General features: G+C 33.8%; 1 protein-coding gene across 2 annotated transcripts; it reads left to right on the top strand.

The window, feature by feature from the left end:
- The first annotated feature begins 1,827 nt into the window (after positions 1-1,827).
- On the top strand, positions 1,828-10,083 carry LOC142634488 (receptor-like protein EIX2). Of its 2 annotated transcripts, XM_075808782.1 has the most exons (6): positions 1,828-4,473; positions 5,480-5,552; positions 6,499-6,755; positions 8,815-8,876; positions 9,256-9,516; positions 9,979-10,083. In XM_075808782.1, the coding sequence occupies exons 1-4, from the start codon at positions 1,875-1,877 to the stop codon at positions 8,817-8,819; spliced, it is 2,934 nt and encodes a 977-aa protein (XP_075664897.1). In that variant the 5' UTR covers positions 1,828-1,874; the 3' UTR covers positions 8,820-8,876; positions 9,256-9,516; positions 9,979-10,083. The 2 variants fall into 2 exon arrangements, with proteins under 2 accessions (XP_075664897.1, XP_075664898.1); XM_075808783.1 differs by lacking the exons at positions 6,499-6,755; positions 8,815-8,876; positions 9,256-9,516; positions 9,979-10,083 and having other exon boundaries at positions 1,828-4,503; positions 5,480-5,537.
- Positions 10,084-10,831: the final 748 nt, after the last annotated feature.

Below are 10,831 nucleotides of genomic sequence, written 5' to 3'. Positions count from 1 at the left end.
AGTGGTCACGAATCTTTTTTAGGGTGGTCAACAACACATATTAATTTAAAATTTAATTTTTTAAGGTATATATATAAAAAATAAAATTCAAGTCAAGGTGGTCACCACCCCGATTAACAAGTAGAGCCACCCCTAACAGTGGAAAATATTGCATAATGGATCAATGGTCAACAAGTCAAAAAAAGAGAGACAAATTCTAGATGATTCTGACATTGATGAATAATCTCTATGCGGTTACTTGAAAGATGGATGTCAAATGAACCTAACGCAACATCTCATCACTTATGAGTGGTGAGTATTGATCTATGGGGGTTTTGCTTGAAGCCTATATTATCACTAATTTAATCATGTCATTAAGAGCACATACACAAGATATTTTACTCCATCATGAGCCTCAAGTTCTAAACAAATGTACTCAACATGAATTTATGGTCTTAGATGAAAATTAATGGTCAATAAGTCACACAACCAAAAAACAAAAGATGTCAATAAGTCAAATTCTTGATGATTTTGATATTGATAAAAAATCTCTACGCTATTATGTGAGAGACGGTTGTCAAATGAACCTAACACCACATCTCATCACTTGTGTGTGGTGGGCATTGATCTTTGGGGGGTTTGGCTTAAAGCCAATATTATCACTAATTTAATCATGCCATTAAGAGCACATTCACATGATATTCTACTCAACCATGAGGCTTAAGTCTATGAATTTTGGGCCTTACATGAAATTATGTCACATGGTGGAAAATATTGCATAATGGATTAATGGTCAACAAGTCACCCAACTAAAAAACAAAAAGATGTCAATAAGACAAATGCTTAATGATTTTGATATTGTTGAAAAATCTCTATGCGGTTACATGAAAGATGATTGTCAAATGAACCTAACACTACATCTCTTCACTTGTGTATGTTGAGCAATGATCTCTAGGGGTTTGGCTAAAAGCATATACTATCACCAATTTAATCTTGTCATTAAGAGCACATACACATGACTTGAGATTGTATTCAATAATGAGCCTTAAGTTCCAAAAACAATTTCCTCAACATGAATTTTTGGCCCTACATGAAAATTATGTCACATGGTGGAAAATATTGCATAATAGATTAATGGTCAACAAGTCACCCAATAAAAACAAAAATTCAATAATTCAAATTCTAGATGATTATGATATTAATGGAAGGGCAAGACTTAGTTATAGTACTTAAGTGCTGTTCCTTAGGTTCCTCTGTTAAGATTCTGCCATGTGGATTTTTTCTTATAGAATGGAAGTGTATTTTTTAATTAAGTGGTCACATGGCTAAATCTTAAGAGGGGAACCTAAGAAACAGGACCCAAGGTACTATACCTTAGTTTTGTCCTTAATGGAAAATCTCTACATTATTACGTGAAAGATGGTTGTAAAATAAATCTAATACTACGGGTCCGTTTAAGAATAGTTTATTTAGTTGAAACTGAAATTTTTTTACTAAAAATGTAAAAAAGAAGAAGTTAAAAGTTAGTTGAATAATACAATGAGACTTATAAATAGTATCAATTATACAATGGGACCTATAAATAGTAAAAAAAAAACTACAATATTAAATAAATTTCTTCCCAGATTCTCAAAAAAAAGAAAAAAAGAAAAAAAATTCTTCCCAAACGGACTGTACATCTCATCACCTGAGTGGTTAGTGTTGATCCTTGTGGGTTTGGCTTAACATAATATAAAAGCACAAGTCAACAAATCAAGGTCTTTATTAAAATAATATAATAATAAGAAAAATGAGAAAGGGTTTGAAGAATCACTATATATATGGCCGCCTCTTTTGCAACATACCCACACTTCAGCTTTTCTTCCTTCAAACTTCCCTTCCTTCAATTCGTTACCATGGCCGCCTCTTTTGCAACTCTTCATCATGTGCTTTTTTTAGTATGGTTCCTTCCCATTGCCTTCAGTCTAAGCTTCTTCTTCTTCAAAGCAGAGTCAATCTCAAATGTCTCTTGCAATGAAAAAGACAAGCAAGCCCTTCTAACCCTCAAACGTGGTCTCACTGATCAAGAACACGTCCTCTCATCCTGGTCTGACCATAAAGATTGCTGTATTTGGGACGGAGTTTTCTGCGACAAGAAAATTGGCCGAGTCTCTGAGCTCCACCTCAATTATTCGAGGTTAGGCGGTGAGATTAGTGGTTCGTTGCTCCAATTAGAACATTTGAATTACTTGAATTTGAGTTACAATGATTTTAATTGTACTCCGATCCCAACTTTCCTTGGTTCAATGTTCAGTCTCACACATCTTAACCTCTTAGGCGCTAACTTCTGTGGACTCATTCCTCATCAGCTTGGGAACCTTTCAAGCCTTTGCTATCTGTCTCTTGGAAATAATTCTGACCTCTATGTAGATAACCTTCGTTGGATGTCTGGTCTCTCTGCCATTCAACACCTTGACCTGAACTCAGTTGACCTTCACAGAGAAGTTGATTGGCTTCAAATAATGAGTAAGTTCCCATCTCTTTCAGAGCTATACTTGTACAATTGTCAGCTTGATAGCCTGAATCCATCTCTTGGATTTGTCAATTTCACGTCTCTTCAAGCCCTTGATCTTTCTAAAAATCATTTCAATCATAAGATACCTAATTGGTTCTCTAATCTCAGTACAAGCCTCTTAAGGCTTAGCCTGTACAACAATTCTTTGAAAGGCAATATATCGCCTAGCATTTTCAATTTAGAGAAATTAGAATATCTTGATCTCGGACTTAATTCTTTAAATGGTCCTTTACCTTCTTCCGTTGGGAATTTATCTCGTATAAGAACATTATTTCTCGACCAAAATCAGTTGAATGGCACCATTCCAAAGAGTCTTGGGCTTCTCTCTAAGTTAGAGACGTTGTTTGTCGGAGAAAATTCTTTAACAGGTACCGTAGATGAAGGGCATTTCAGAAAACTCTCAAAATTAAAGTATCTCTTTATGTCTGATGCACCTTTGTTCTTTAATGTCAATTCCAATTGGGTTCCCCCCTTCCAACTTTACCATGCCTCCATGAGCTCAATCAAGATAGGTCCTAATTTTCCTTCATGGCTACAATCACAAAAATCCCTCAGTTTTTTAGATATGTCCATGTCAGGAATTTCAGGCAAAGCTCCGGGTTGGTTCTGGAATTGGACTTCAAACATTACATATATCGATCTCTCTAACAACCACATAGAATGTAATGTATCAGACATTTTTCTAAGTTCTACTGTCGAACTGTTCAATATAGCTAACAACTCATTTTATGGACCTATTTCTACTTTCTTATGCCAAAAGAAAATTAGAAAGAATAAATTAGAGATTTTAGATGCATCAAACAATCTCTTATCAGGAGAACTTTCTCACTGCTGGAAGTATTGGCCGTCTTTGATCCATTTAAACTTAGGGAGCAATAATCTAGTAGGTGGAATTCCCTACTCCATTGGGGCTTTAGTTAACCTCCAATCATTACGTTTACAAAACAATAGCATCTGTGGAGATATTCCTTCATCGTTGAAAAGATGCTCAAATATGAAGCTCATTGATATGGGTAATAATCATTTGTCCATCATACCACTATGGATTGGAGAATTGACAAATCTTACAATTCTCCGTCTAAGATCAAGTGAATTCAAGGGTTATATACCTCAACAAATATGCCAACTTTCTTCTCTTAGAGTATTGGATCTTGCCAATAATAGCCTATCAGGATCCATACCAAACTGCTTGAAAAATATTAGTGCCATGGCATTCCCAGATTCCTATGATATTTCATTTTTTTCTATGCCTTTTCAGTATTTGTACACATATGAATACTATGTTGAGAATGTTCAGCTGGTTTCCAAAGGGAAAGAATTGGAATACAAAGAGAACCTTAAATTACTTAGGCTCATAGACCTTTCAAGTAACAACTTGTCTGGATCAATCCCTACTGAGATTTCAGATCTTTTCGAATTACGTTTTTTGAATTTGTCTCGAAATCATTTGATGGGAAAGATACCAGAAAAAATTGGGAGTATGAAAGAGTTAGAGTCAGTTGATCTCTCACGAAATCATTTATCGGGTGAAATTCCTCCAAGCATGTCTAATTTGACATTTCTTAGTCTCTTGGACTTGTCATACAACAACCTCTGGGGTAGAATTCCTTCAAGCACCCAGCTTCAATCATTTGATGCCCTTAGGTACATTGGAAATCCTCAGTTATGTGGTGATCCTCTTCCAGAAAGCTGCACAATTGAGGAGCAATCTTTGAATAAATCACCAATTGGCAGTGTTGAAGATGATTCTGAAAACTCCAGCTTCTACATTGGTATGGGAGTTGGATTCGCAACTGGCTTTTGGGCAATTTGTGGAGCTCTCTTCTTTAATAGGACTTGGAGGCATGCTTATTTTAGATTTGCGGATGAAATAAAAGATTGGATTTATGTGACTACAATGATAAAGATGAATTTACTGGAAAAGCTAAGAGTCTGCCTTAGTAAGTGAGGCATTGTTATCTAGCCAAAAGGTATTGCTTCAAGTTATATGTCCTTAATATTGTTTCTTTCATGCTAATGTTGTAGTCAGCTACTTTGAATATACAATTTATTTCATAGCTAAATGTGATAGTCTTTTGGATTTTTTTTCACAAATATGACATAACTTTAGCCTTGGTTTATGACATAACAGTTTTACTAATAATATTGTTCCCTATTTCAAAAATGGGTTTCTCATTTTGGAACCAACAAACTCTACTCAATTGAGCCAAAACTATGACTTTTATTGAATTGAGTTGGGTTTTTGATAACAATATTAGTCATAAAGATTAAAACTTTCTTTCATTTATGCTATGCTTTTTTTTTCGTGCATTTGTATGACCCTTTTGCTCTTTTGCAAAAAATATTCACAGGCTGTGAAAACTCTTGCAATCCAAGACAATTAAAATTTGAAGCAAAAACAAATATATTGTTTCTATATACCAGGTCAATGTAACTATGACTTTGTCGTCTAAATTATCTTGTTTGTTAGCTCTGCATATGAACTGTATGCGGGCTATTGGTACTGGCTAGTTTCATTAAGGATGTTTGTAGTGTTAGTCATTTAAAGAATAATTATTTCTCCATCAGCATAAATTCAGAGTTCAGGTCACTGAACAAAAAAAAGTGCTTCCTGGACTCATTGATTTATTTCACAATAACTTTTCTATTCCACAAATTCCAAGAGCCCCCCCCCCTTCTCTCTCTCTCGTTTTTGTTTTACAGTTTTACTATAAATACTGTTCCCTATTTAAAAAATGGGTTTCCCATTTTGGAACCAACAAACTCTACTCAATTGAGCTAAATCTATGACTGTTAATGAATTGAGTTGGGTTTTTGATAGCAATATTAGTCATAAAGATTAAAACTATCTTTCATTTATGCTATGTTTGCAATTTTGCATTTTTTTTTTTTTATTCCTCGTGCTTTTGTATGACCCTTTTGCTCTTTTGCAAATGATATTCACAGGCTGTGAAAACTCTTGCATTCCAAGACAATTACAAATTGAAGCCAACATAAATAAATTGTTTCTATATACCAGGTCAGTGTAACTATGACTTTGTCATCTGAATTATCTATTTTGATACCTCTTCATATGAACTATATGTGGCTATTGCCCATTGGTACCGGTCAATTTCACTAAGGATGTTGTTTGTGTTAATGTTCTAAGATAGGGACCATATCAGTAGTGTAGACCATTAGATTGGTTTTTATTAACCTCTTGAATTAATTTTTTACCCAATTATGTTGATATACATGCTTATGTTTGATTCAAAACTTACTGAAGCATAATATGAAAATAATAATAATAATGAAAAAAAAGACTAGATGCTATGGTTCAACCCTATCAATTTCCATTTAGTGTGTCAGATCTATTTGTAATAAGTGAATGCATCAGTTAATGATTTTTATTTTATTTTATTTATTTTAAATTTACTTAAAAAGAAGTGGTAAATTATCATTGAGATTGTGTTTGGATGACCTTCTTTTGATTGTCTTACTTTGTTTAAAAATATGATTGTAATTAAAAAAATTGAGGCTTTAAAAGATTTACGTGAGTTGTTGGTGAAATTAAATTGACATTTTAATCTAAAACAAACAGAACCTTAGCATATAAAGTTCATGTTAGGCATCGACTATTTTCTAGTTCCGGTCTCTATAGTATTTAAAGATAGAAGTGAATGTAGTATTATAATAATTAAGAAATTTAGGTTGAATCACCACTATTTAGTATACATTTTGTGCCTATTTTAGTTTCAAAACTTCTTAAATCATAATTACTGAAAAAGTTGTATTACTTGCATAGTGATTAAGCCAAAATTGAACTTATAAATCATGGTATTGCATTTTGAGTAGATGTTATTTTGTTTGTTCTCTCTACTTTACCACTTGGCTTCATGTGAATTTATGCTACCTTTGTCATCTAGTGTACTACTTCATTGGTTGTCCTTTAATCTCAATTTTTTTCTCATGAACCGTTTGGGAAGGGATGCTGATGAGGCAAAAGCAAAGGAGTTCAATGAAATGGCTTGTAAAGCCTCTCTTGCTGATCAACAGAAGCAGCTCCAAGAAAACATTCATGCTCAGATTAAAAGTTTCTCCATGTGTATAAATGAAATTCTCCTGCCTTATACTAAAAGGATAGTCGAGGCACAAGAACTGCCTCCACAACCAATAGCTACTCCTTGTTTAAGTGGCCTTGGTTTTGATATTGGCAGGAATGGCCAACCTACAGACCGTCCTGGTAAGATTCTGTTTGTAAAAAAAAAACATTTTCCAATGTTGCATTATGAGCTTGAAGTTGTGTGAGTGCAGCTTGAGATGTTTGGGATCTTTGAATTTTCTTGTGACTCATCCTTGAAGTAGGGGGATTATCTTGATTCGAAGGAATGATCTTTTGATTTGTCCATTGATTACCCTAACTTCTTTAATTGTTTCCTTAAACAGATTTAGTTGTTTAAAATATTTAAAAGTTATTCAAGTAGAGTTGAAGTCAACATCCAATCATTTTTGAACTGAAGTGTCAACAAAAGAAGTCTACATTTGGGCAGCGAAGTGGAGGGGAAGATGCCTTGGGGATACTTAACTTGATTTTATGGAAGGCATCTTCAATGAGTATTTAATCACTGTTTCCAGAATACTTGTTTGGAGTTTGTTGGTGTATCTAATGCTCTATCTGTTATTTCTAGCTTCTATAAGGTCTTTCTAGAAATCATATTTTTGTGTTTGTGATGTGATTCATAGGTAGTTCTATACTTTTTAACCTTTGTACTTCTAAATTAATATTCTTAGATGAACTTTTGATTATATATTTATTGGAATAATAATATGCTCTAGTTGTTAGATTTCTTGCAAACATCAATGTTGCGAATGAGTATTTCCCCCTGTTTTAAGAACAATGTGGCAGGTGAGATTGAGGGTTCAAGACCCACCCATGTGTGCAACTTACCAATAAAACAAAAAGATTACTTTCAAGCTTTGATAATATTAATACATTATAGAATATCTCTTGGCTTCTTTTTATTGAAGTTAAAGCTCTAAAATAGTATTCATTCTTTTTTGAATGCCATTCTTATTACAGCTAAACAAGAAATTCAACCAGTTAGTAACCTAAAACATGACATTATTAGGGTTGAAACCTTGGAAATCAAATTGATTATAAAGAATATGTGAAGTTCTCAGTTTTGATTGACATTCGTCAGGGCCTTGGTTGGAAGTGTATTGGAGGTAACACATATAGAGGTCCAGATTATTTTACTGCAAGAAAGTGCTAGATTGTGATCAATTCTCACTTTAGTATTTGGATGGCATGTTGCTGGCTAACAATTACATGGATATGTGGGAAAAAAAAAGGGTATCAATATCTCTTGAAGTACAAGGATGTCCTCCAAGCTGGACTCATGCCCTCTAGTTTAATCTCCTTAAGTGGTTAGAACTAATTGTTTTTCTTTTAGTTATATGGTTAATGTTTCAAACTTTTTCCTGAATATATTTCCCAATAACATCAAATCAACCCTTGCCGCATCATAGGTTGGATGAGAGCGTTCAACTGGGTGCTTTTTCCGTAATACATAGCTGTCATGTATGTTTGAATGTTACAAAATTCATTACAAGTGTGCATACAAGCAGTACCCCATATCATAGTCTCTGTACTGGAATCAAATTAGAATGTTTCAGCACCCAGATTTTATTACAAGACTATCAGTTTTTGCTTAATGTACTAGACTATATGTATTTGTTGAGCTTGGACATGATCATGTATCGCCACACTCTTCTGCATCTTGTGGTGCAGAGGCTCTCAACATTTCCATCATCTAACACTTTCATTTGATTTTTCTTGTTGAACTTGTTGTCTTCAATAATTATTGAACTGCTCCTCGTATTTAATAAGTTGTTTTTTTATTTTATTTTATCAAATTGTCAACAATGAACAGTTTTTACTCATGCCATTATTAACATAGCTAAACAATGCCCTTTTTGGCCTACATGTAGAAAACACATGAAGTTAGAATGCAATTTATGTCATTTTAATTTTTATAATAAAACTTATGAATTTGTGAAGAGAATGGTTTATATGTACAACGCATATTTTTTTGACCATAATTGCATTATTTGGGTTTTAAGTACCTATCTTCTATTTAGGTACAGAAGAAGTCTCAATTAATTATTACAAAATTTCCACATTTGGTTCTGATTATTTAAGAGCTTGTGGGTGTGTCATGTGTGTTCTAGTTCTCTCATTAAAGTACCAATTACTAATGATTTGTCTGCATATCGTTGAATTGTGTTGAACTCCCTGACAGACTAAAGGACCTCATTGTTTACAAGCTTGATGGTGAAATACTTCACAAGGAAGCTAGCCAAGGTATATGTTTGGATGGTGTCATAGCCTTCTAGCCTGGTGTAACTTTGAGAATAACCCATTTTTAATAATCAAAATCATAAGCTCTTTTTGTCATAAGTAAATAAATTAGTTTTAAGGCCTTTGTTTTAATATAAATTATGTTTACAAAGTTAAAATTAAATAAATTTTCACGATTGTGTTTGGATGAGCTTATTTTGACTGCCGTACTTTGATAAAAAAAAATAAGCTGTAGAACAGTACAACTATTCTTAAGAAATTAATACAACTTTTGTTTGTTCCCTACTTTGCCACTTGGCTTCATGTGAATTTATGCTACCTTTGTTGCTCAGGGTATGACTTCATAGGGTGTGCTTTAATCACAATTTTTTTCTCATGACAGACTTGAACATCCAGCTACAACCATTTGGGAAGGAATGCTGAAGAGGCATATGCAGAGGAGATCATAGAATGGCTAGTAAAGCCTCTCTTGTTGATCAACAGAGCCAAGTCCAAGAAAATGTCCATGCTCAGGTTAAAATTTTCGCCATGTCTATGGATGAAATTCTTATTCCTGATAATAAAAGGATAGGTGATGCACATGAATTGCCTCCACAACCAGCAGCTGCTCCTCGTTGGAATGGGGAACCTACTGACCGTCCTGGTAAGGTTCTATTTGCAATTCGGAAAGTTTTTCCAATGCTGCATTATGAGCTTGAAGTTGTGTGAGTGCAGCATGAGATGTTCAGGATCTTAGAATTTTCTTGTGACCCATCCTTTCTATGTTTGAAGTAGTGGGACTATCTTGATTCAAGGGAAAGATCTTTTTTTATATTTTTTGTTGATTACCTTAACTTCTTGACTAGTTTTCTTGAACAAATTTAGTTATTTAAAAAGTTTAAAGTTATTCAAGTAGAGTTAATGTTAACATCCAATCACTTTTGAATTGAAGTGTTGGCAACAGTAATCTACAATTGGGCAGCAAAGTGTGGGAACTATTTCTTGGGGATGCTTAAATTGATTTTATGGAAGGCATATCAAGGAAAACTATTTCTTGGGAATACTTAAATTGATTTTATGCTAGGTAGTGCTAAAGATGACTCTAAAAATTCCAGCTTCTATATAGGTATGGGAGTTGGATTCACAACTGGCTTTTGGGCAATTTGTGGAGCTCTCTTCTTCAATAGGACTTGGAGGCATGCTTTTTTCAAATTTGCTGATGACATAAAAGATCAGATGTATGTGACTACAGTGATAAAGATGAATTGGTTATCTAAAAAGGCAAGAGTCTGCTTGAGTATGTGAAAGGCATCATTATCTACCTAAAGGTATTATTTCAAGTATTATGTCCTTAATATTGGTTGGTTCATGTTAATGTAGCTTTGAATATATGATTTAATTTGTAGCTAATGTTATAGTCATTTGGATTTTATTTCACAAATATAGATTATCTTTAACTTTTGTCTATATTTATTGTTAGCCCATTGCGTTTGAAATAAAGTTCATTTATGAATTTATACTTTGATAGGTAGATAGTAAAGGAGGGGAAGATGAGTTTCAACTATAGATGAATCATGCACCATAAAGGATACCATTACCACTATGCTACTATTGGACTTTGTCTAGAGATATTTGAAGTGGACAAAGAGGGAACTCATTGGAATACCCTCAATTGAACGAAAGTTGTACTATGACAGTAGAAATTGTTTCTCATATACATAATGCATCAAATAGGTGGTGTAGACCATTAGTAGTATCATCAGCAACACTTTAAGCCTTCAAGATCTTTTTCGTAGTTGTTTTTTCTGTTGAGTTAGAAGAGACTATAATGCAGTAGCCCATAATGCTGCCAGGCTCTCCCTTTTATCATCTAAGTCCTTTATAAGTTACAATAAACTCAGTCTCCCTGATGTTCTTAGATCTGCTTGTGAGGTTGACTGATCCCATTTGTATCCTGCTCCAGTTTGATTAATGAAATT

This window comes from Castanea sativa, chromosome 5 (assembly GCF_040712315.1).
Source record: "Castanea sativa cultivar Marrone di Chiusa Pesio chromosome 5, ASM4071231v1".
Lineage (NCBI taxonomy): Eukaryota > Viridiplantae > Streptophyta > Magnoliopsida > Fagales > Fagaceae > Castanea > Castanea sativa.
Note: the sequence above shows the minus strand (reverse complement) of the source record. Positions and strands in the feature narration are given on the sequence as shown.